Raw genomic sequence first — 27925 nt, forward strand, 5'->3', positions numbered from 1 at the left:
AAATCAGATACAATAAATGCCACTTTCAACTTATGTTTACATACATACATACATAGTTATGTATAAGCAAATTCTGGCAACAATATCGCGCAAGAACTTCTTCATAATAAGTTCTATACACATCCGATTCGTTGCAAGTCCTACAAATTTGCAGAAGTTAGCTTGCTGTGATTGCTTACACGGCTAAAATCGCGGAATATAACTTTTGTAAGCTTTCTTGTTAACTTAAACCTCGCTTTATAATAGAAAATAAGTACTCACCCCATAACGCTGCGGTAAGTGTTGTTTCTCATGCGAGCGGCTATCGCGCGGCCGTCACGCGAGCCCTCGCCCGTGCTCAGCGCCGCGGCCAGCCCGCGCGCGTACACCCACACCGCGTCGTGCAGCCATGCCGCTTCCACTGGTATCTACCAATGACATACTAACGTAAGAGATATGAAACGTCGAAAGACAACTAAAATATAAAACAACCGCGATAAAATCCGAAAAATAGTTTAATTTTAATGTCGTAACATTCGCGTTAACATAAGAAATCATTATAGAGATATACTAATTTATTTATTTGTATTTTATTTCACTAAAAATAGGCTACAATCGAGATATAATACGTATTGCAAATAGGTAGGTACTTACTACATACATAGATATTTGTAATACGAACTAGTAATCGATAGTAATCAAAATTAGGAAGATGTTAATTATATTTCACAAACAATAGTTTTGCGGCTTTGTTGCCTTTCAAAGATTTTTAGAGGTTAACCCCCATTACAATTTACAACTCTACAAACATTTTACAGAGGCGGGTGCGGAGGCCTATGGTTTTAAGTTAGAAGTATCCTAGGACCTACATATCCCCCAACGCTTTTCGTCTAACCATGACTGATATGCGAGTCGCCACGGACAAAAATAATGCAGATAATAGTAAGACGGAACATTCTGTACACGGATTACGTTTAGTAGGCTGTGACATGCTTTACCGGCGCACACATCTTTTAATGCCGCGCGTTACATAACTTAATCTTCATTCATACTCGCGTTGAATTGACAATACATCATAGCATTTTTGTTTGGCATAAACGAAGATCATAAAAATTGGCAAAACACTGAGATATTTGAGTGCTTAATTTATTTTATTGATAAATTGAATAATAATTTGAAGCGGTATTGGCTTTGTGAATCTGCGCAGACACCTTGTATTCTTTATAACTTATACCTTATTGAGGTACTTAACACAATAGTTCTCTTAATAGCCTGCTGGTTACCGAGTGAGTATCCGCTTTCAGCATTGATTGTCCTGTTTATAAGGTTCTCTGACAAGAGTGATTTAGTACTTTTATGCAACTTCGTAAACAAACACTTATATTTAATAACTTATTGCGATATATAATAGTGAACACCATGTATATTCTATGAGAGCCTTTCTTCAATTTTGATGTAAAATATGACTTAGTCCATGAAGACCTTATTTTACGTGCGGGAATAATTCCCGAATGTGTTTTAATCTAATGTATATTTATGTGATAATTACGTAATATTGCTGGTGATCCGTAGCATTTTAATTGACGCAGCAATTAATTCGACTACGGATAGTCGACTATAATATAATATTTTACTTATTTGACTTTGTGCCCCATATAGTGATAGGTTCGCCCCCCTATCACATCATGGGACGAAATGCACATGGCGGAAAGTGGGTGCACCGGTTGCGCCTCTGACTACCTCTTCGGGGATTTAAGGCGAGAGTGTGTGTGCATGTGTGTCTATTTCTAATGTTACCACCAATAAGTTTAACAAACCTTAAACCTCAAATTGGTGTCTCTCCAAAAATATAAGGAGAGTCCATTTAACGACACATCATATAAACTATCGATGCATATAAGTGAAAGTGTCAAAGTAATACACTCACACATACATACATTTAAATGCAAATATAAGTAACTGGAAGCACGAGTACAAACATGTATTTGACATCACTCTTTAAATGTTTCAATTTGAAGTCTATGTGAAAGTTTTATAACTCACCACTTTGCCTCCTCCGAACGAAAGTAATGGATTAGGGAAATTGAAGGGCGGCATTTGTAGCCTCCTGTTCACTTCAGCTGCGAAGGCCGGGTAGGACGGGGCTGGTGACGGTGCTACGGCGAGGTACGAACGCAACGCGCGCAGCGTCCGCGGCGACGGCTCCCTTTGCAGCGGCCCCGTCAGATAGCGTATTGCTTGCTCCGACTCATATTTTTCAACATCTACACCGATGGCGGCGTATTCACCTGTTAATGTCGTACAAAAAAATTAGTTATATAGTTAAAAAAATAACATTTTTGAGGAGACATATAAAATACCTAATGAATTGATTGCACCCATCCGAAGCCAGGGTAGGCCATTCGTGTACGCGTATAAAAAACTTCTGTGAAGACTTCTTAATATTTTTGTGTTGCTGCCAGCATAAATTCAAAATGTCCTAAATTATTTAAATGAGGTATCTATCAGAATGAAAGTAGGTAAGTATATCATTGTCCTGATTTATTGGAAATATATTGTCTCACTTTTTATACATGGGTTTTATTTAATTAACCAAAATCTTTTATGAAATTAATAATAATTTAAAATTATCTTTATCTATGTACCTAATTTAGTTTTTTAATAATATCACCGGTATCGCAGGTCAGTGAACTCTTGCACCTTCCAGCAGGTGTATGTAAATATTTTTTGGCGTCGAGCCTATGCATCGATGTCATTACAACACGCTCCGCTTGTCGATTTCTCATACACGCGAATTACTCACGTTTGAAAGCTCGAGATGCTCAAACCCACGTGGACTCGAGTTGCGCCCGAGTAATCGCGTATACGCAATAGGTACTTGTAAGGTTACTGAGCGAGTACTGAACTAATGTACCTATTAATTAAGCAACGTGTATTTTAAATTTTGAGCAATTAAAATACCTCACGTTTATTTATTATATCTATTAATCATATTTCAATAATTTAATATTTTATGACAGGTAAAAATGTATGAACTTACTTTTATATGACTGGTCTTAAATGGCGTGACATTTAAATTATACGTTTGAGTACATTTTTCATAACAGTCTAATTCTTTTGAACTTTGCAAACAGTATGCAATTACCTTTTTGTTTAATCTATCGAATATGTACCTACTTCAGTGCAATTTAAAAAATGTCGCGAACATCCAAGCGAAAGAGGCTACAAAGTGCTTTTTTGGAAAATAAATATCCGGTGAGCAACGTAAATTATAACTTTTGTCACTGTGGCTTGAAAATATGTAGCGTAAACAAAAAGGGGACTGTTGAAATGTCGGGCAGGCATTTTATTACAATGAGTAAAACACTATTATAGCAGGTTTTTAATTTTAAAGGGAACAAACCCTATGGTGTTTGTTTGTAAAGTTCTGTTTGTTTGCGGTTCCGTGCGCTTGAAAATCTTTTCTCGGAATAAAAGGTTAGAGGGCTGGTGCAGTCTTTAGGAATTACAAGTAGCTTTAGCTACTCTTTTGCCTATTAACTATATTTCGGCCCCGCGTTGGTTCCTTCTTAACGTATTATTTACTAGCTTTTATTTTCCGAGTCGCCCGCGTGAAAGAGAAAGGGATAAAAGTACCGTTATAATTTTTTCCGAAATAAAAAGTGACCTTATCTCCTTTCTAAGATCTTAAACTATTTCCATATAAAATTTCATCGAAATTCGTTCGTTAGTTTTTAATTTATCGCGTCCAGACAGACAGACTTACAGATAGACAGACAGACGCGTGCCTGTCTGTCTGTATATTAATACAACTGTTGAGTGAGAAAACTAAATAGCTTCACATTATGGTAAGTGAGCGTAAAAATACATAAACATTGATGACAGCATCCAGTATTTTTAATTATTACGTCCTGCATGGTACTGATGGCATTTATTTTGTGACGCAATTAAATGATGATGAGATGTCAAATCTCATAATATTTAGTACTACATTGGTTTTAAAAAACTCTGAAAAACAAGACTGGTGGTATCGGAAAAGTGGGGTAAATATTAAATCAGACTGCTCTTGCACTCGGGAGGTCTACCGCCGCCTGAAAACAATATATTATGCATTCATGTAATCTGTTCAAGCACAATGTAAACCGTATTTACACGAAAAACTTTCACGTTTGCGGTACATCCATTAATTTAAAGAAAACATTTCAAAAGTATTTTGCTCGTGCTCTAGTTTTCAAAATTCTCAACTCGAATTAGACATTTTCACGTCAAAACATTTAAATTGACACGAGTAACGTGTAAATTATGCAAATATTTATTGATGGATTAGAATTACGATATCTGTAGTGTTAGTGTGTTGTAGGATTTAGCGTTTTAAATGCATTTTTATGGATTTGATAATACTTTATCTCATTAAGGATAACAATAATCGACATGTTTATTTTGCATTTCAGATGATCAACAGCGCAGTAATGTGTTTCAAGTGCCCGACCGCTAAAATTATTTTCGAGAGTTCTTGATGAGAAAGTTAACGTGGTTCTGTAATCTGTCGTACAAAATGGAATGCCTGTTTAAAAAGGGGGTCGTGCCAAAAATAGTAAAGTAATTAAAACGTTCTAGAAAAATACTATTACATTTAATCCGGTTAAGAAGTAAAGACAACGCGTACCTATTTATTGTGTTGTTTATTGTATTGTATAAAAAAACTGATTTGTAAACTTATTTTTACAAATATGGAATTATAAGATTGCAATAAGTATTTATTAAAGCAATAAGTTCATTTTCGTTACGGCAGCATGTATAGAGATTACCCTAAATCTGGGACGTTGTTTTCTTCATGTTATCTGCACTGGGGGAGGCCTATGTTCAACAGTAGACAGTCGTAGGCTGATGATATGATATATCTGCACTGAATGTGAAGTACTTACGTCAGGCCTGTCAGCAAAATACTTTCACATAAAAGCTCGATAGACATGATAGCCTATTATGCGTTAATACATGACATATCAGATAAATGTAAGCGTATCGCAAAATACACTTCATGGTTCTTATGTATAATCGATCAACGTCATTTTTACTAGGTATTAGGTACAAACGGAATTCAATAGGCTGTAATTTTTCTTCAACATGTCACATTCGGGTTTCGGGATGGAACTAAGATTACCAAATTACATTCGATGTTTTTCTAATCGTTTTAGCATGATTTTTCATGAATGTTACAATAATTTCTGCTTATTCTTATGTACTTGGAAACACAAGATTATGATGTTAGGGATACTCACGTGGGATAGTATAGCGTTTTAAATATGTTACTAGATCATAGAACAATACTTCTTATACTTATTTCGTATTTTTTTGCGTGTTAAAATATATATAACTTTTAGAGTGGTACTGTACGGAGACTACTAAGGTTCAAGATTCGACCATGAACTCTAACATCATATCTGATGAGCGAAACATAAACACCATTCGAGGCGAAATGATTTTGTTGTTTAGGTCACGATTAGTAGAAACGATGGAAGGTTCACGATCCACGAACCGACAAGGTGGGTACTGACGAGAGGTCTTGTTGGAAGACGGTCGACCTATATAATGGTTTGGTTACATTAAATACGAACTTAGCGTGATAGACATCTGAATATAGAAAGAAAAATTAACCAGATCGCGGTTTGGAACGATATTATTAACCAGACCAAAATCTAGCCATGGCTCTAGGCCATGAGGAATCCTGCAATATGCACTATCTCAAGGATGAGAACAGGCCTATAACTTTTACTGAGAGGGTTCAAATTATGTAGAGCACCAGGGGCCCTGCATTATGCAATGTGCAATGCAGAGAATAGGCCTATAACTACAACTAAAAGGATTCAAAGGATAAACGATTATTAAATACATATTGTAATCGAGAGAAATAAAATATTTGACCGTACTTTTTTGCTGAATTGACTTATAAGTTATGAGATAACACCGACTTCTATTGTAGAGAAATCATGTGTTGTCGCCCCAACAAAAGGAAATATCTAGACAAATATATCAGCCTTGGCTTATAGAAATCATACACGTAGTAGCCTCTTTTCACTTGAACATGTCAGCTTTCTAATAAATGGTGTTTGGTATTAAAACTTTTTGAAGAAAACTATATTTTTTGTTGTTGAGTAGCTGGTATCCTCGAACAATACATTATTTAGCCTAAAAAAAAACGGAAGTACTGATTGCTTATATTTTTGCGGTATTCAATTATTTTTTTATTGTTTCACTTGAAGTACATATGTAGAGGAAAATTAAGAATATAACTTATATAAATATAGAGGCCTAATTACGTAAGACCGCCGAAGTACATAAAGCAGCCCGTAAGATATAATATAGGGCACATAAGGAATTGGTGTAAGGCGCGTAAGGTATAATAGATATAGGACTTGATGTTAAGGCAAGTGAAGACTGAGGAAAATGTCGACTAGCAAGGAATGTTGTATCCCTTGATCGGCACAATTACGCCGGCCTTCCTAATTGCTTCTTTACATTTCGCTTAAGTCCCAATATCGTACGAAGGAACTGTTGTAGTCTTTTTTAAAGTGAATGTTTGCTTTGTATGTAAAAAAATAGGACTGAATTTAGAAGCAAAGATAAAGAGATTGCTTTTTTATTTATATATTTGTTTCTTTGCAATGATTTCTGGAACTGCTGATCCAATCCTAAAATATATTTTCCTAATAGGAAACGGATTCTAAATCGGTATATGAATAAAAATAACAATATAATAGCTATTAATAGCATTCTAGAATACTATAAAAATATTAAACATAATAGTTCAAATAAACTTACCGGAATCTAGTAGTTGCATTGCGTCCAGTGCCAGCATGAGACCAATGTGGTCGTGATAGTATCCCACGGAGACGTATACTAAAAACAGAATAAACTATTTATACTGTTCGTAAAACCCGAAGTAACAAGGTTTAGGATGCTATAAGTACCTACTTCTCGTGTCTTTGTATGTGTCTCGAACGATGTCCAAAAATGGATTCCGTGAGAAATTCTCTTTTCTGTTTTCGTAATAATACGGCTGCCTATAAACTTGGACGGTTCGGACCGATATTTGTTTCTCTCTCGCAGCTTGTATAATTGCGCGCGCCAGCCGTGAAAAATCATGATTCTGGGCTTTCAGATACACGAACGCCACCTGTTAAACAAAATTAACGGCTTTAATTAAACAGCCTATTGCAAAATTAACCATTTTGATTTGGATAATGCCTTAAATGCCTTATTCTGAATGCGTTTTTTTAACGTATTATTTATTATTTATTTACATGCTAGATTTAAGAACGAAATCTTGAATATAGGTAAAGTTTTGCTTTCAAGAAAGGAAAAAGAGTGTAATGTGGTAACGATGCCTCTAGTTAATCGCTTTTTATTTTTGGAAATCTATTTAAAGCTTACTTTAGAGTATAGAGATATTATATAGACATTTACAAATTTCTTACTCAGGTTATAACAGCCAGCAAGCATCTTGAGCAAATTACCACGTGTTGGGGGATTATTTGTGTACGAAAAACCCGCTACGACACATTAGCGTGCTCAAGTTGTTTACCGGTCATTATACAATGAAATGGTTACTATTGGCGCACAAATTTTAAACATTAATAACCCAAATTCGTTTCAGACAGACGGATGATGGAGTAATAGTATTTTGATATGTTTACATGCATGAAATTGAAATGCGTGAGCACGGCCGCCACTGATCGGGAGATGTCGATGTCTGAGGGCCGCGTGCGCGCGAACGTCGCGTACACGCGCTTGTCAGAGCTCGCCACGTCGCGGCAGAACTGTGGAACACATCATTACTTTATTGCTGTCCTTACAATAAATAGTTGGGACTTTAGAGTTATTATTAAATCGACATTAACTCAGAATTTCTGTAATTAATTAATATTAACTTTTTTCAATACTCGGTAAGCCCAAGGGAATATAAAAGATATACATCTCAGATCACGAGTATTCCAAGACGTGTTTAGAGCACATCGTCGCATGTTGTCGGGGAATCAAACACTTCAAATTAGACAAGAAGGTATAGATGTGCTGACCATCTAAGGATGTTTTATCTCTTAACATTTACCTTGGACTGCACCTTACTTAACAGCAGGGGCAGTGAAGGCATTTTCCCGTGCCCTCCATAAAAACTCTGCATATTAACAATAATTTGTCGATTAGCAACCTACGTAATTTATTATTGCCATGATGCATAATGTTAGTAGGTGTAAATAATTATTCGCTTATGCTGTAATAACAGTTTATTTCAATGTATATCTGATGTACAGATTTTGGCACAGGATCTTATTTAACCGATGCGATATTAATGTAGGATATGCAGCCTTAATTTTTTATAGGTGCACGACAAAGTGTCCCTACTGCACCTGATCGCACCTGGTGCACGGGTCTAATAGAATGTCGACGAGAGATGATTACCCCTCGGCAGTCGACACAATTATGTCGGCCTGATGGAACCAAATAAACACAGGCTAATCTCGGAACGCGACACACTTACATGAGCTACTATGGCGGGTTTTAACATCTTGTGTGCGGTGGTATTATCCAGGCGGATATAAGATATATCCCATCACCAACAAAAGTTTCGTTGGGAAATTATCTGATATATTTTATTGAATGCACAACAATTTAAATAGAGCACGAGTTTTCACATCCCCTAACTATTCCATTTATTCAATTACTGCCATGAAATTTAAAGCAGAAAACTTGCAAAACGGATTTCAAAGGAATTTCAACCTTGGTATTTTGACTTAGTTACCCTAAAGAACCAATTTAATTTATTATATTGGAATGTATTATTCTCACAAGAGCTTTAGGAAGCTAGGAATGCACTAAATGTTAACCACTGTGGGTATGTACAGTGAGCCACAGGAGTAGATGAACAAATTCAAAACTTCAGACGTATGCACATTAACTACATAGAAATATTATCTTTTCTCTATCTAAAACAAAGCAAACCTTTAAAGTTAAGTGTAGCAAAAACGATAGTAGATAATACACAGAAGTTTAAAGGAGATGAAAAATGTTCTATTTGCTTTGTTTAGTACTTTCGTGGCTGAATGTATATATTATATTGGTGCTCGGATAGATAGAATGCAAGGTTTTTGAAATTTATTTTTCAGTGAAATTTAAACTTACTATGTTACGTAATGTAAATCGATAATGCTAATATCGTAGTGACAGCTGAGTGATGCATTACCCACTTTGGACATAAAGGTTCATTCCCAATGTTTGGGTAGGGGAGATTATGATCTGGAAATATTACTTTATTCTTTTTAAATAGAGAGCTATACAAAATTATGGCGACCACAAGTTAAATTTACTCAAATCAATTTTAACTTCTTTTGAAACATTACGTGTATAAAAAATAATATTCACGGACCTAGAAAATGACTCAACAATTTAAAATATAAACATAAGTTGTAGAGGAAATATAACTACAACAAACAATGGAATCTACAATACGGTAATAAACTGTATGGTAATGTTTATTACTTACGTAGCTAATCATGGGCAGGTTGAAAGCGGCCGCCATCCGACCTTCGTGCACACACGTCTCCTGTGGTCCGATGAATGCAGACACGTTGGCTGCCCACAATGCTGCTACCTGATGAATATTACATGTAATTAACTATAGCTTGCAAAACACTTGCATTACCCAATGGCAGGAATCATAACGCGTTTTTGTCCTGTAAAAAATTTAGGACATATGCAGGGTCATTTTGACATCGCGTTACCAAATGAAACCACATACTTATCTACTTGGAAATAACACTTTACAATAAGTAACTTGAGCCGTAGATGTAAAGTAAAAAAGTGTAAGTTTCGAATAAAATAAATATTAATAAAAAGCAATTTTAATTTTACGCGCCCTAAAGCCACTACTACTATTCTAAGAGAATTCGTTGCAGCGGCAACATCATACTTTCAGTCAGAAACACACCCACGCACACGCCATATTCGCATTAAACTACAAATTTATCAAAATATCTGTAAACTAAAACCAGGATTTTTCGCGAAAATATTAGTTACTAGCTTCCGCTCGCAGCTTCGCCCGCGTGGATTTCGGACTTCAAAAATGGAGGAGGTGCTCAATTTGTCCGGATGTTTTTTTAAGTACGGTGGTATGCAGGTGGTCCGATTGTCCTGTCAGGGTCTGATGATGGGATCCTGGTGAAATCGAAGGAAGCTTATAGCATGATTCAGTATTCACGCGTGATGGCTTATTATTAGCGTATTTCATGTATAACTTTGGTGTTTCTATACCGATTTCTATGATTCTTTTTTATGGAATATTTAATTATGTTAACTTTTTTAATTAGGGATGACTGAGAGTGTTATAAACGTAAGAGTACAAAGATACGAGACAAATATAATGAGAAAGCTTCGAACTGCTAAGCTATCAGGAGTTACACGTGTTATTGTGAGTCAACCATAAAAGATAGACATATGCTGTCGTGGGATATTTTTTACATAATTTTAAGGAGAACATTTCCGTCATACATGATTTCTGCGTAGCTTTAACCATTAAGGTTGCACACGCGACGGAAACTTAAAAAATGGAGCAACTTCTCCCGTTTTCCCAACATTTCCCTTCACTGCTCTGCTCCTATTAATTGTAGCGTGATGAAAAGTATATTATAACCAGCACAGGAGTATGACAAATAATTGTACCAAGTTTCGTTAAAATCCGTCGAGTAGTTTTTGTTTCTATAACGGTTATACAGACAGACAGACAGACAGACAGACAGACAGACATACAGACAGACAGACAGACAGACAGACAGACAGACAGACAGACAGACAGACAAAAATTTTACTAATTGCATTTTTGGCATCAGTATCGATCCCTAATCACCCCCTGATAGTTATTTTGGAAATATATTTCATGTACAGAATTGACCTCTCTACAAATTTATTATAAGTATATAAGGTCAGGTGGGGCAAGTGCGCCGACGGGGTAAGTGCACCTACCCTAAAAAAATCGAGAACTATTGATGTTATACAATTACCGCAATCTTACATCTATGCTACTAACTGAAATACAGTTCCACTAAAAAACATAAATGGCTATGTTCATTTTAATACCATTTATTCGCCATTTTATTTTAAGTGTCATTTAGACCTATAAACCGAGATGACCCCGTGAAAGATAACATCAAATATTTCAAGATATTTAACATATTTCTGTAAACCAGTAAGGTGAATACATAGTTTAAACCTTTTATTTTAACTTCCTGCCTGAATTTTATTTATATATACTAAAATAAAGGATTTTTTAGCAATGCGAAAAAATGTACCTAAAAATTGTCGAGTAGGGCAAGTGCGCCACAGTTAATAGTCGTATGGCGCACTTGCCCCTGAACCATATATAACCAACCTTTTTTGAGAATAAGTTTTACTAATATGAATTATTGTTATTAAAATGTTATACTTAACAGCAGATTTTTTTGTACTCAAGGTATTTTGTTTTGAGCCGACTTAAATAAAAGAGCGTATTAGTTAATTCGTTTTTACAAAAGAAAAACTGAAATACCTTGGTGTAGAGCAACTTTACATGAATAGGTTGCAACTGTTCGATCAGGCACGTTATCTGGGTATAATGCAGCTCAAACATATCAAATGTCATAAGGCCAAATTCTAAGTAATTGAGTTATAACGCATTCAAAATTGTTAATTTCTACATTTTTGTATGTTTTTTTTAGTTTTTAGAAATAAAATGGATTTTATATTAGGGCTACCATTTTTTTATTCCAACACATCCGCACACAAAACTCTAACATAGCAAAAAATTATATATCAAAAAAAAATCTAAAATGTTTTCAAGCCCTGATTTACGTATATATGGCGCACTTGCCCCGAATTTGATTTGACAGCCATAGTTTGTTATAATATTGAGTGATTAAAAACTATCCAAGAGCAATGCGAGTAAAACTTATTTCTCTATGGACTAAAGTGTGTGTTTTCTTTATAATGTTTCATATTGGCAGTTTTTACACAGGCGCACTTACCCCATTTCCGGAGGCAAGTGCGCCTACTACCATTTTTTACTTTGAGCAAAATATTATTAATTTATGGTCCGATTTCCTTGAATGGCTATAGGTTGTTATCACAAAATACCAAATATTCTTAAATTAATAAAATTACATTCTTAAGTCAGCACAAAAAGAAATTATTTTGCATTGAATCCAGCTATGAAAATTTTATGGCGCACTTCCCCCGACTGACCTTAGATAGATAGATTAGTGGATGAATTTTGGCACAATGTCAGCAAAGGTGAATATGTGGTTTCATTTTGTTACGTAATTTCAAAATGACCCTGTATAGGGTTCAACAACGACTAATGCAGCTGACAATATTATGAACACTTGACAGCCGACTGAAAATAGTGGCAAGAGGCAACGAGTTCTGTCGAGTGTGCACTGTTGACAAATTTAACAATTTAGTAAAGCTACTGTTGGCTTCAGTGATCGCATAAAAATTGCTCTTGTTGTATACTTGTATCGTTTGTTAATTGCATTAGTTGATAGTGCTTGCTTGTCGTCTAACTTTTTCAACTTAAAATACATGACTAAACTTTAGATTGATGTGAAATATAATTAACTAGAGGAGTAAATGGATCGAAGTACCCCTATAGGTACACTCGTTCTAGGTTCTTGCGGGGCCTACTAAATAGGTTGGTATATAATATTTTCAATTCATAATGATTGATTTGGCATAATTAGTTAACCAATTCACTTTAGTACAAGTTATAAATATAATGGATCGTTACTAGGCGCATAATTATTCATTGTCGTGAAATCGCTTATCAGTAATAGTATCAGTAAGTAAAATTTCGACTACTCAAACTTACTTTGAAATAAAAAATCTACTTAACAAAACAACCAACTCCTTACACGCAAACCACCGTGTTATCGAAGTTATAGTTCATAATAAAAACAAACTACTAGTGTTTCAAAAAGCAAACCAAACAGACAAAGGGAGAATCTTGTTTTTTTTAGTCTATTTAAAAAAATGTTCATGTACTCTAATGAGATGTTACTACTTTATTAACGTAATAACAATTGTGCTCGTCACGCATAAATATAAAATACCTTTACAAAAATCACATAAACAATAAGATAATAGGTCCGGAACCTACGGAAACCTACGGTCCTACGGAATAATAGGTCTGCTCCATGATCCTCACTTTACTAAAACACAAGTATAGTAACCCAAAACAATTTGTTACGGATTAGGCAATCAAGGGACGTGATCGGAGATTAAAAATGCTGTGTTTTGTTCTTCATTAACGGCTACTAGGTTACTACGGCTCGAAAGCTTTACCTACGTAGATATTTCAAATTTCAATGTGTCTGTTGCGTGCTCTAGGCCAAATGCCATCATATTGTCTTCTTGAAGTAATTGCAGCATTATGAACAGTAATTTGTGAAGTGTTAGTTCAATAAAATAAAATCAAGAATTTCTCTTTGGGACAATGTGAACGCTTAGGTATTAAAAAAAATGGATGTTTTAAGCAAACTTTTCGCCTGGTATTTTGGTTTATTTTATTTAATATTTTTTTGAGTAAATTGATATATATCGAAGAATGTTTAAAAATGTTACTAGCTCAGACCTATAATTTTAGAATATTAGTCTAGCATAGCATTTAGGTAGTAGAAACTAATTATACAATAACTTTGATACAAAAATGTAATAAAATCGAAAAAAACAGAGTTATGGGTAAAAATAGTTCGTTTATTATGATTTTAATGTTTACAATGATAATAAAGTTGTTGCGAGTTAAAAGATGAATGAGGTTTTTACTGTGGTTTAGTTAGCGGATCCAATATTTTTCCACTCGTTAAGTTTACGAGCACTATGTCAAAATGCGATAGCATTTTAATATAAAATAGAAAATATATCTCGAGACCCTTGACCGTCGTCCGCTAAACGTTCTAACTTGACTCGTAAAAATAACAAATATCATATCGTATCCAGTTGTAGCGGTAAAAACTTAACGACTTCATTTTTAATTTAGCTGTGTGCCGTTGCGAAATTGTGTTCCTAATGTTCTTTTAGGGTTCGGTAGCAAGGAAAGGAAAATTATAATATAAAAACAGCGCTAAAACGGGCAAAATAGTTCTATTTCAATGTCTAAAATTTGCGTTAATATATGAAATAATTACGGAAACGGACCGTTATACTTTTGCAAAATCCACTGCATGACACTGCCGTATCATTTGCCTTAAGTACTCATATTAAATTAAAAACTACAGCACTATATGTATATGCCTCCATTTATTTAGAAACCCGCCAAAAAGATGGGTATGATGTATTGATTTTGTGATGTCTCACCAAAAAAAACAACAAGCAATTTTGAAAGATGCATGGCCATCACTTTGATTAGTTTAATTCATAACAGCATAATATGATAAGTTTTCAGTTGCTGGTTTTAATAGAGCCTTTAAGAAAATTTTAGAAATAAATTTAACATTATTTTTTTACAATAAAAGGTTAAACGGAATATTAGGCAGTTGCCACAGTAAATTGTCCGAATGGAAGTGGCCAATAATTAAAGCCAGGCCACGTTCCTTTTTTGCTAAAATGTGTTAGGGTTTATTAGAAACAAAAATTCTACGGACGCACGAAGCCCGTATTTCCTAGGATAACTTAATAAAAATCGTCTCCATATAAATGAAATAGTGTTGAAAATACAGTCTACAGTTGTAGACAGTTGTCTATGACACCTCAATAACAGGCCTGCCGTAGTCAGCTAAGTTCGTGTAATATGCACGAATGGTATAATTTGTAGTCCAATGTTTACACAATAATTAATGACATGTAGGACAGGTAGGTCAGACGTGAAAATTTATTATTTATCATTGATATCGCTCGAATAGTAATTACTTTCAGAGGCAAAGTGCTGGAAATTATTCTCTATTTGTTACTCATTAGGTGTAAAAAAAAGTTTTATCGGGTCCCTGTTCATGTAATTCTAAGTAAAATGGGATTAAAGAGCAAAAGGAACAGCTAATAACACCGCTCTCGCGCCAGAGGAACTTTTTTCTATTAAACTTTTTATTTAGGTCACCGTGGGTGCCTTGAAATTTTTAATTTATTTATGCCGGAACCAATTAATTACACTCCGTTTAATGTCGGTAAACGTGATATATCCTTAATTTTCTAACGAGCTATAAATAGTAGGATCCTCTACATTAGATTGTGTCTAAAAATATAAAATTCATTGAGTTATGACAACAAAGCTTATAATTAATCTATTAATATTCTTTTCATTTCAAATTTAAATAACGACCATCTATCCATGGTTCCATCCCTCGACGCGATTTGATTTTTTTTTCATAAAATATTTATTTTAACCTCTTTAATAGTTTGATAAAAGCAACCGGACTGACAAACTATCCAAAAACCTAATTATTTCCCTTCAACTACCGCGAAATAGTAAAATGAGTAACCTAATCAGAAATTATAATAAATGGCACAGTTTATAATTGAATCGATTGAATGTTGAATCTAGAACACAATATAAATATCATGATGAAGGTATTGTCCCCTGAGAGACCAATTACGATGCGCTTTCAAGCGTGGATTTGTGGTGTATAATGAAATAACATTTGTGTATTTTACTGGAGTAAAATACATAAGTGTTCAGTAAAATACATAATTATTATTTAATTATACACGACAATACCTATTCGTGAAGTCTTCGATAAAAAACATCTGCACCTACGCAATTTTGTCTATTGTACTTAATAGTGATTTATATCTTGGAATATACCACATGGTCTATTCTCAGGGCAGGAGATGAAAATTGTGAAACAAATGACTGGCCTTTTAAACTGTAAAACATTTAGTGGCAAAAAAATATATTCTTGAATTTGTAATTTGTGGTAGTGTGTGTAGACTCGTAAACTGAAATAAGTTGAACGAGGGAATAAAATTAAATTAAGCTTTTAACTTTCTGAAATCAGACTTATAATTAAGATTTATCTGCGTTTATCTTGTAGCAGGCATATCTATATACTTATAAAATGACATTATAATTATTGGTTACTACCAATAATTATAATGTTTTTAGAAATATGGATATTGTTTTTATTAATTCAGATATACTGTTGGAATAAAATTAATAAATGAAATATCTCTGGCGATAATTGTGTGTGGGTGTGCGATTATGGAATTTCATATTAAATAGTATAAATGGGATGCAATTAAATTCACGTTGGTGTTCCGTCTCGACATACAGACTATTTCGCACACGTTATCATTTTAGTACAAAAGCCGTCAAAAGCAAGAGGGGTACAATACACGATACAGCTGTGCTTTATGTCCTACATCCATCGCTTTAACTGGCTGCACTACAGGTCTTTCTCAAAAACTTTATCGTAAATGTGAAACGGCCGTATGCGGGGCGGGACACTTATATGGGTAAAGTTTATCTGATGTTTCCTGTTGTCCCATTTTCATTGAAATTCTTTCTCTAAACTTATTTTTATCCTTGAAACTTAATGTTTATCACATATTCCAGCCTCCAGAAAAAACTTCTAATAAATTATAAAAGAGAGTATTTCCTGCCCATTTGTTCGTACTTTTTCAGAGGGAAACTGTATTCGAATTTCGAATAAATACATCTTATACGGGATGTCCTAGGAACTAATGTCGGATAATTTAGGAGGGTGTACAATCTTAACATTATCGGAATTATTGAATGTTCTGTCTGTGCCGTAAAAATATGCAGGGAATTTTGTTTTTAATTTTTGTCTGGATGTATGTTGCAAAAGGCTCGACCGATTTGGGTGGTTTCTTTTTTTAGTAGTCATAATTGGCAAGATAAGGTTTGTAGGAAAGAATAATTTTCGTAGATGAACGAGACAAAACGAGAAAAGCTGTAAATTTGAATCTTTTTGTACACGTTAATCTCCGAAACAACCTAACCAGGGTTGATACCAGCTTGAAAGACAAAATTATTATTATGGACTCGATAGGGGGCTTTATTGTCGAGATATAAAAGGTTAAAAATTAGTTAACATAAAATGCGGTTTAACAGAAGGCCGTGCTGGCCTTTGTATCAGAACAAATTAACTATGCAATTAAATAGGAAATGCTTTACAGAATTTACTTCCATTAGTTATAGTTATAGCTAAGAAAGTCAGGACTCTAAGTTTAATAAGCAAGATTTATTTAGACTTCCTTTGGACTAACATTCTTGGACACCCTATATAAAAATCCTCACATGCTGAGCGGCGACGTAAAGTGAACCCGCGATTTCCATGTATACATTAATAAACCAGGGATACGTCAAGCCACGCGCCGAGGGTAGTCCTATTGTTGGCGACCAAAATCGACTTGGTTAAATTCAGAGAATGTTTTATTATCCCGTAGAACGTACAGATTATACTTTGTATGTTATTTAGTTGGATACGTAGTTGGTTGTACTCTGAGGATGATTTATGAGAGATTACAAGCATTATTAATAGTGAGATGGCGGCGATAAATTTAATGTCTTTTGAAATTATAATTGAAACTATTAAGACACGTTATTAATTATTACGAATAAACAATATGGATGTGCGAAAACGTATTTATCTAAATACTAATTAAAATAGATCTTCTACATACGTTATATCCAATAATATAAATTTTCTCCTTTGGGCCAATTTCCAGTATTTTTATAAACGAGAAAATAAAAAAAAAAATATACTGATTTAATTGATCAAGCGAAATTATTTTTACTCTTTATTTAATTGAGAACTAATAACGAGATGCTTCAATGATTTTAATAGTCGCTGTTCTACCATTTGCTGGGTCATTGCTTCGGGAATAATGTACCGTTAAGCGTTTATTTCTGGATTGTGTTCGGAGTGTAATGAGATTTTAACTTCGCAGACATTGACCGTAAATAATACGGGATTTTTAAAATAGTTTATACAATATTTCCTAAAATTGAGACGAAAAGAATTCACATAGAGCGACTATGGCCGTAGTGTCACTGCATGCAGCGGCTCGACTATGCACCTGGCGTAACCAATATCAGCGTGTCACGAATGCCACTACCGTCAGATTTTTTTACTTTTATTCCTTTGTTAAATCGTTTTACTGTTAGATATCCAACTACAATTGAAAGGTGTTAGATTTGAAGTCGGCCACAAAAATGTGGATTGGTAGTCCCCATTCTTATGGTGAACTCTTAGATGTAGTTAGTTGTAAATACTGAATTATTCGTAAGTGTTCGGAAATTAAAATTTTGTTAACTCGTATTTTTAGTAAGATTCATTTTTGTAATCATGTTTTTCGTTTAGTATTGACATCTGGAATTCGCTTATTAGAACACTCCTCAATAACAGCATTGAGCTCAAACTTGATATATTTCTAACTATTCAGTATTCTTGTTCTATTTTATTTATACCAAAAAAAATGTTGGTTAAAAAGAGATAGGAACATCGTAAGGTCTCATCGGTGAGATGAGCGATCTCTTCCAGACAACCAAAGAATGGAATTATTTCTGTGGAGTAGCTGAAGTGCGGATATATTTATTATGTGTATTATATACGGACATTTTATTACTTACGTCCGAAAGTAGGAATAATCCTATTCCGACACAAATATAAGTCGCCACGCACTAAAACTAATGCCAGTGAGATCAAGAGTTCATTTTGCTACATGGAGTTATAGCCATTGTAAACTTCGGTCTATGGCCCATAAAATTGGCCACCACGCACGAACGCCATGCCTAATAACTGCCTTATCTCGGGGTGTTGGACGCTGTGTAAAAGGTTTATTTCAACATGTTTAATGGGATATTTCGTAAGAGGAGATATTTATATAGCGTTGTGGTCTTTGCTATTTTTTGAGGTATTCGGCGTCCAAATGAAACCCATCTTATGATTAATCAAATAAAATATTACAATAAGATCGATAAATAAATAAAATTCTTTTCGTATAAATGATTTAGTTAAACAAGTGCTGTGATATTTTAAGATCTTGACACGAACGTTTCAAACTCTACTTGATTCTTCGGAAACATGTCATTTATTACGTTTGTGCTAAAATATTTCTAACAAAACAAAATGAATACTAAGTAATTATAATCGTTAGGCAGATTTTAAAATATTGCCCATTTCTTAAAAACGTGTCTACGTACTTTCAGTGAGGATTAAAACTAACATGATACGATTTACGTATGGACGTGCCAAAATCAATGTAGAGCACTGTAGAAATAGTAAAAAATTAAATTTATCTATTCGATTCCTAAACGCACGAAGATGTTTTTATACAAAAGATTTTTAAACGTAAGTAATTTTTGTTTAAATAAATATAGATATCAATTATCCGGAAATTTTCTAATGGCATAAAAACGACGTGTACTTGTACAACGTCGTTTAATTACGCGTCTATTATTATCGGACGGCATAAGAATCTGTGTTCACAATCTGTGAAAGAATAATGGGCGTCGAGTGAGTGGGCTTTAATTTTTAACTTCCAAGTAATTTTGCAACGTATTGGAAAAAGTGCTTTGAGACTAAATTGGAATACTTTTAAGAGTTCCCTTTCTTCCATGTTACTTTGAATACAAAATTGCTTACCTGTCGAATAGACACTTCTTCTTGTCCGTACGTTTCAGCGACGACAAAGTCCAATGAATGTCCCATAGGTCCCAACAATTCTTTGTTTACTTCATCCACTGCCATGGAAATTGCTCCTGGTAACAAAATGTATTTTTTTTAAAAAAGATGAAAATCAATTTTGCAGCATTTCTGTATTTCGTGATTGACGTTAAATCGTCCAGTGATTTCCAAAAATGACCGGATTGTGACCCACCTAGCAAAATTTACAAAATTCTGGACTCAGCTTGAAGTCATTTTTAATACTTATAGCATACAAGAAGTGCTGTATCTATAAGAATATTATGAACTTTTCTCGTCCAATAATGGCCGTTCGATTTTTGGCTCGGTCGTTCAATGTAATCGTATACGTCCTATTTTTTAGGGTCCACCCAATATTCCCTTGACTGATCAGTCGCGACGTATAGTTTGGGACATACTGATCTAGTCTATTTTAAAATTATTATGTTGACTTATTACCATATACTTTTAAGAAATTGTCAATGTTCCTTGTAAATTCCTAATTCACTTTATAAACAGTGGCACATCAGCGTTTCTTCCTGCATTTTATGTTCATGATTGGTGACCACTTATGAGCAAATGACCGAGTTACTTGATAACCTTCAGCTTCAAAACTAATAAGCTTAATAACTATCGACGAGTACAAGTTTGTTCAGAACGTATGGTTATTTGTATAACGGTACCTGAAATAACTCTTCCGGGCTTTGAATAGCTGAAGTCTCCGGGCCGACGTTGTGATCCAGTCAGATATCCTAAAGTAAACTTTTCGCCCGTTGAACCGGTCAGTGATACAATCAGTATAAACCAACATAAATGTATCTGCAAAAATAAATTCATCGTTAAAATACTAGTTTACACCGTTCTCTTTCATCTTTATGATTGGATCGTAATATCGAGATCAAACATCTTGCGAACTGATATATAAAATGATCCGAAAAACCTAGATTGGAGAAAAAAACTTACACAAATTATTGAGCCTAGAATGGTAATTCCCAATTTTTAAGACACGTTACAAATTGTTGTGGAGCTCACGCGCCGTCAATATTTTTTCGTTAACGTCTGAAAGCAAGCGCCGGGATATGTATGTAGACATACCGCTTTTAAACACACGCTTCAAAGCTATCTATTATATCTGCCTGACTATTCATAGCCCTAAACTGTAAGTGTTTGTTTTCGTGTTGGCCTAAAAACATATAAAAATTCATTCTCCGGCATAAATATACAGATTTTAGTTAGATCAGGGCCATGATTCATGTTCCAAAAATAATATGCCACTTCTAAAATATGTTAACATGTTCTTGATTATCCTAAAGTGCATTCATTACATTCCACTTTATATTCGGGGTTTGGTACGATATACTTGATCGAAATGACAAACAGACGCGTAATTATTCGTAGCCTTTACGCAATGGCACCGACCCAGTGTATTGGTTAGTACAAAACCAGTCTGGTGAGGTGACAGGTTCGTGAGCGCAAAACCAAACATACTATTTGAATCATGTTGTGAAAGTTTGCCATCCGTAAATTGGCTTTACTTACTTTTTTGAATGCAGGGTCACAAAAGATTTCGGCTAAGCAACGTAATGGTATTGTGAAGGATTATTACATTGATGTATGTTATACTTTTAATATCTTTTGTCAAATGGTAATTAAGTAATGCTAAAGTAAACTCGGTGCCGATAATTGCTATAAAATGGTGAAAATATTCACATGCCATTGTCGACACTAGCGTGTTACTAGACAGGAGGGCTCGTTTTGTGTTCAATGTTAAAAATATCCCCCGTATGAGATATTTTTGTCTGACCGGGTTAAGTCTGTTAATGTCATAAATAGGTATGGAGAGTTGCTATGCAATTTAAAAAATGCATTTGACGAGATTCCTTATCAATTGTTACGTAACCTCTTTCACATGGAAAGAATTAGTACCCGTCTGAGCAAAATATATTTATTATGTATTTAAAATCTGATGGAACAGGTTTCAATTAATAACAGGTAAAGACCAAATTACAGGTAAAGACGCCACGATTGCCGCAATGACGTAATACCATTACGCTGCGGACGTGTAACAAAGACAGCGAGATATTCCCCTTACGACTTTTTTTTGTATGATTTACAGTATGATATATATGTTACTTTTTATAATATACACGTTGAGACTTCGTTAGTTTGCAAGTATGGACAGAGCCGCGAATTATACAACCAACAATTTTACGGCATTCACATGCACTAGAACCATTGCAACAAAACCCGACGAGACGTAGATACTTAAAGTCGCTATTCGACATCAAAAGCTACTTAAAAACACTCAAGTTATCCAGGTTTTATGGAGACGTCATACGTTTCTACAATGTTATCGGAAGTTTAACGTACAGCTCTTGCGCAGTAAATTGCAACTTTTATACAATTATATAAGTACTTGCTTGGAACACGAATGTTCAAAGTAGGATTAAACAATCAGCCAGAGCTAACGATTAATTGTATTTCGGAGTTAGCTAATATGGAAAAACATAAAATTGATTACACAAACAGAAGATAATTTGTTTAATCGATTACTTGAAAATAGGAGCTAATGATTTAGACTGATTCTATTCGTCTATTAATAAAATATTTTCTATTGTATTTGATACAAACAAAATTAATATCAATTGATGATAGATACCACTCACTTTAGACTTTGTAATGTTTTATTTATACGTTTAACGTTCTAGTTCATACTATTTATTATTTTACAAATATTACGTATTAGGTATGTGAAAGTTTGTGACGATGCAATGTTTGGATCTTTGTTAGCACATCATGCGTGAACCGCTGAATGGATTTAGATGAAAGTTAAAGCATAGACTGAATCCCAGATTAACTATATTTTATTTCAGGCGGCTTTTATCCCGGCAAATTTACTGCATATTTTTTATTTTAAACATGTTAGGCGCCACAAGTAGAAACTTATATTGCAATAAAAATTATGTTTGTCCTACTAATAATGAGACCAGTTATTTTAATATCAAAATTGGATAATTAACATAACAAGCTTGTATTGAACCGTAACTATATTTACTACATATTTAAATGATATAATACGAACTTAATCATGTGACCCGAGCATCTACTAAATAAAACTAGAAAATCCTTGTTATGAAAATAGGCGAATTACGATGTCATTTTCCTATATATCGAAGAGGTCAATACTGTACGCGATAGTGCAGTCAACAGTCGACACCCGGGCGCGGCATTGACATAGTTCCTGCGCTTGCCGCGTGTCACACCGCGTCAACGGCCCGCAAACATGCGCACGCGTTCCCTAATTTTAATATAATTGGCAAAAATCCTGAGCTATCGTAAAGTAGGTGAACTAGTATAAGTGCGTACTAATTTACGTCGAACCACATGAATCGCTTCCAATTGTATGAAAGCGCCATGTGCATAGGAAGTTTTATACGAAAACAGTTTTTATGTAACCGACTTGAATAATAGAGCTTTTAAGTAATTTTCACGCAATTATTTTCTAGCCTTTCTTACATATTTAAACACGTTGCTCTGTCACGCATCAGGTTAATTCAACTTAACCTGTCCCCTTAGCAAAATAATCAAATAAATAATAGTAAACTAGTCCCGACCCTATAGTAAGTATAATTTTTTTTGTTGCGGGAGAATGACGATCTACGCGAGACTTTCGATTTTACAATATTCAGATCGAAAACAAATACAAGCGGGTCAAACAAAATTTTGATTTAGCGTGGGGTTGCCACGTCCTCCCTACAAGAGTTTCATCGTCCTCTGCGCCACCGATACTGTCATGAACTTGAATATTATATTTTATCCCAATGACACATTTTTCATTAAATATAAAGTTTGAGTATACGATATTATGGTTCGAAAATGAATATTATTTTTTAATAGTGTTTTAGTTAGTTTTATGTAGAGAGATAATTCTATATTGAACACTACGTAAGTAAAAGAAAAAAATATAATTATTAACTATAGCTAGTAGAGTGTAGTGTGTGTTATGTATTCTAACAACTCTACTTAAACTTAATCTATCGAATTTCAAATACTGTTTTAATTTTAGTATCTAGTCAAGGTACTAAAATTAAAACAGTACTAGAGTTCGCAAGTGTCATCTCATTGTTTTAAATGTCTTGTCTTTAATTAAAATTCATGTTCGAAACACTGTTGTAATCGTCAATTTTATTTATGAAGTTAGGAAGACATAGTACTGGGTGACATTTTTGAATTTAATTACTAATATTTAGGAGTTGATTTAAAGAACACCGGTTTTTTATATATCCCAAATAATGTATTTTTTTATACTAAAACTAATATTTATATTACAAATTTATTCCATTAGGTAAGTTTTTCCGCTATATTTTTTATCATTTATGGTAGGATATTGATACAACAATACAATTTAATAAGGAAGTTAATTAATTGTATCCTATTCTTTGTAACAAAAATAAATAATTGCATTTTTTTTATTTATAATGGCTTAAAAATAATTTGAAATATCTAAAATGTAAACGATTCAGTAATCTGTGGTAAAAGGTCAAACAGCTAAAAGGTCGAAAGGTCCACAGGCTGGATCTTGTAATTGGCCATTGCTTAGAGTATCTCTACTTTTTGTACATGTGTGTAATTATGGTACTATGCATTTCTTAACCACAAGAATATAAGTCGCTTGTTTAACTAAATAAATATGTCCATTGTCTAAGTTACTCCATTCGAAGGTAATCAGCGATATGGAGAGAGCTGATGGACTCTAACGCGATAACTTTTCTAACACTGTGTCAATATTTTTATATGATTTATTAAAAAAACTTATTGGGATAGGTATAACTATTGTGGCATAAAATACTTTCGAAACTAATACGACGAACGTTACTTTGATAAGTCACAAAATTAAAGCAGGTAAACGTGACATAAAGTTGTAGAATGTAATGATAGAAATGCTCATTCACCCATTTTGCGTTAGCCTGTCAGTCAATTGAAAAGATTCGCATTTACCATTTACCCAGTTAAATTTCGCAATAAAATATCTCTCATTAGTATTCACGTTGGCGATAGTCTATACATTTTGGAACGATCGATCGTGCCCACATGATCGGAAAACAATGTCTGATTCCGGCGTCGCGTCGCACCCGTACCCGCCGCGCCCGCGCAGCCTTCTTGTCGCACTGTCACTTAACGCGCCTGATACATATTAATGTCATGTTTAACACTGTTTTAGGTTTCGAACGATACCTGCTACATAGTTTCAGAACTAACAAAATACCGTAATAGTGAATACATGAAAACGCTATTTCAGGAAAGTTTAAAAACATGAATTTAATTCACATGCACCATTATTATTTAATGATATGTTAAATAATAATATGATGTAAAATAAATAATATTATTATGTTAAAATATATTTAGTGAAATATAAAACTATAGGTAACTGTTGTTGAGTGTTTTATCTTCTACTCCATTCTATTCCAACTGGCATTCCAAATTAGTTTTATCTATTTAATAAGTGCTTGTACCGAACAATCTCTATCGTTAAGGATAGAGAACTAGGATAGGCTAGTTGAGAATGTCTACAAGTACATTGACATTGAGGACTTATCTTTATGACATAATACACAAGGATGTTGCATGCCCGGTAACGTTATTTCGGTGGAGCAACATCTACGCCAAATTCAGGAACCCTCGGGAATTAAAAGTTAATACCTAAGTCTGATGCCGCGACGCTTATATTTGCCAGACACAAGGTACTGCCTGGTTTGCGAATTAATTAATTGACCACATGGCTTTATATTTACTTTATGTATTACATCTTAATCCTACTAATTAAAAAACGTACTAATAATTCCGAATAATTATTACTACTATTAAAGACTTAATTTTATTTATGGTATACGGCCTACTCTATAGTAAATGACAAAATGTGTAGAATAGAAAATGAATTTAATTAACATCTGTAAACGATCATCTCTTTTATTAAAAACGTTCAGATGCAAAATGCCGTAATTACTACTTACGTCAGTATTCGTGTTTGGAAATAATAATGAGTTTTGTTTTATTAGTAAAGTAAAGTAAATTATTCTAGCCGAGTGTCTTCAACTACATCGCCTGTTTAAGGCAACCTGCTTTTGTAATTTACTATGATTCATGTCTGATAATGTTTGTTTCTTCTAAATTGATAATAACAGGAAATCTATAGTAAGTAGTTATAGATATTTTATCCGCTATGCTTACGTGATACATAATTTCATATTTTATAAGAAGCTTGCACTTATTCTAGTTCCTTCACTAAAAAAGTTTTATATCACGAAATCCCATTAAATATCATAAGTATATATTATATCAATCTTATATTGAAATTCAGATAAAATATTTAAATCATGAAAATTATTCATATTGTTTACACTTTATGCAAGTTTCTTTGATTCAAGTGTATTATTCCATAATTGCGTGAGAAACGTAGTTATTTATTATAGGTACCTATAGTTGTCTTAGGAGGACAGAGTTGAATGGTAGACACGCTCACTTCAGCACGCTATTCCATTCTATCTTTGTCTCTTTCCTGTTTACTATGAATATTTGCAGGAGTGTATACTTACACTTAGCTTTTCGTCATTAACTATCTATATTATTGAACTCTGAATATGGCTTTTTAAGTTTCGAGTTTGATTCACAGACCGGGAAATTAAAATCTGAGATAGATTTTCGATTAAAACACGACTTAGTTGAGTCGTTCTAGATTGGAATCTGTATCACATCATAGTATGTCTGTATTTATATAAGCGACTTAATCGTAGTAATAATTAAATATTCTCATGTACTTACCTTGAATTATCATAAGCGCAACTATGTTCGCCTACGTGATGAATAAAGCATTTTATTTTTTGAAAGTAAAGTCGGTTTACAAGTTGTGCTGAAAGTCTTACATTTTAATGTATAAAATTCGTTGCCGTGTATGCAACTATAGTTTAACTATTTATTAGTCAACAGCCTCTTAACTGAAAGTCTGGGTATGTAAGGTAGGCGTGTAAACATTTTTATGATGTGCGATATAAATTATTTTATTATCCCATTACATTTTATTGGTTTCAATTCTATTTATTTAAGTATATATAAAGCTACGTTGTTTATAGGCCAATGTGAACTACTTGCAAATTTTTACGCATTTATCCTTCAAAAATAAGTACGCAGATTGATTAAGATGATAGGTGAATCATAAATCTGGTAGGCAGTTGAAACGATAAGTACCTGTTGTATCTCATTTTATACTATAAATTTAGTAATAATTATAAAGAAAGGAAAAACATTTATGGCAAATACTTCTTAGTATCACCTATGATACGACATAATTTCATCCAAGCTGCAATAATGCTTATGAGGTAGACACAAACAAGAAAAAGAAAATGCATTTTTTAGTTAGATGAGTACCTAGAAACATGGTTACTGAGAAACCGTGTGTAGATGGTATATGTCCACAACAGTGTCAAGAGAATCTACATCAGCATATTACCAAACAGCAAATGCTTGTCGCTGATTTTCTATTAGACTCTAATTAAGTGATAGAGCCAGTTTCGATGAGTTTTGTCAGCAGCACGAATGGGCCGGTTGTAATTGATGATGAGTAGTATTTATCGGTTGTCACTATCTGATCAAGTGCTAGCTTCGTTTCCTGGCATTATGCTATAAAATCACCATTAAAGAGACTATATAATATAAAATAGCGATGAAGAGTCTCGACGATATATCTTTAAACCTGTGTTCTTTATCAAATCTATTGAAAAGAAAATAGACATATAATAGAGTTGTCAAAAAAAATAGATTTTTTAAATCATGTAAATGTAAGTAGTTAAGCAGGTACTAACTTTTACTGTGATCCCTCTTAAAATTTCCATGTTGCGCAAATTTTAGAACTTTCACTTGATTATTTTGATCTTCATCAAAACTGGTGTATGTATATTCATTTACTATATTCACAATTTTCCCGCCATTACGTAGGTTTCCCGCGACCGCGGTTGTACGCGTTTGGAGCGCGTCGTTCTAGTTCGACTGACGGTTTGATACTGGAAGCTCACCAGACACCAACTGCGTTCTCGACTCAGTTATGTGATGACAGTTGATCCGTGACTGATATTCAGAAGTGGTTTAATATGACTCATATGTTTCGCTAATCCCATGCTAAAATTTGAACGAAGAGATAGAGGTATATCAATAGCATATTATAACTGTTAACTGTGACCACATATCTAAAGAAACTGATTTCGTATTCCAATACCACGTTGGATGACTTA

The 27925-nt window shown here is 33.9% G+C and overlaps 1 protein-coding gene and 1 long non-coding RNA gene across 3 annotated transcripts in view; one reads left to right on the forward strand and one right to left on the reverse strand.

Moving 5' to 3' along the window:
• Window positions 1-27702, reverse strand: part of LOC115443130 (speract receptor) — a 40361-nt gene extending 12659 nt beyond the window's left edge. The window contains exons 1-9 of one of the 2 annotated variants that reach the window (XM_030168403.1): window positions 27500-27702; window positions 20324-20459; window positions 19602-19717; window positions 9518-9625; window positions 7674-7796; window positions 6952-7153; window positions 6799-6876; window positions 2023-2267; window positions 262-407 (exon numbers count right to left, since the gene is read on the reverse strand). In XM_030168403.1, coding sequence (XP_030024263.1) covers window positions 262-407; window positions 2023-2267; window positions 6799-6876; window positions 6952-7153; window positions 7674-7796; window positions 9518-9625; window positions 19602-19717; window positions 20324-20459; window positions 27500-27529 — 1184 coding nt within the window. In that variant the 5' untranslated portion in view covers window positions 27530-27702. Of the gene's footprint in view, window positions 1-261; window positions 408-2022; window positions 2268-6798; window positions 6877-6947; window positions 7154-7673; window positions 7797-9517; window positions 9626-19601; window positions 19718-20323; window positions 20460-27499 lie in introns of those variants that run through there. The other variant, XM_030168404.2, reaches the window with a different exon arrangement.
• On the forward strand, window positions 2621-4652 carry LOC115443131. Its single transcript, XR_003938586.2, has 2 exons — window positions 2621-4324; window positions 4431-4652. It is a non-coding gene; the product is annotated as an uncharacterized LOC115443131 (long non-coding RNA).
• Window positions 27703-27925: the final 223 nt, after the last annotated feature.

Source organism: Manduca sexta, chromosome 17 (genome assembly GCF_014839805.1).
Source record: "Manduca sexta isolate Smith_Timp_Sample1 chromosome 17, JHU_Msex_v1.0, whole genome shotgun sequence".
NCBI classification, from domain to species: Eukaryota; Metazoa; Arthropoda; class Insecta; order Lepidoptera; family Sphingidae; genus Manduca; species Manduca sexta.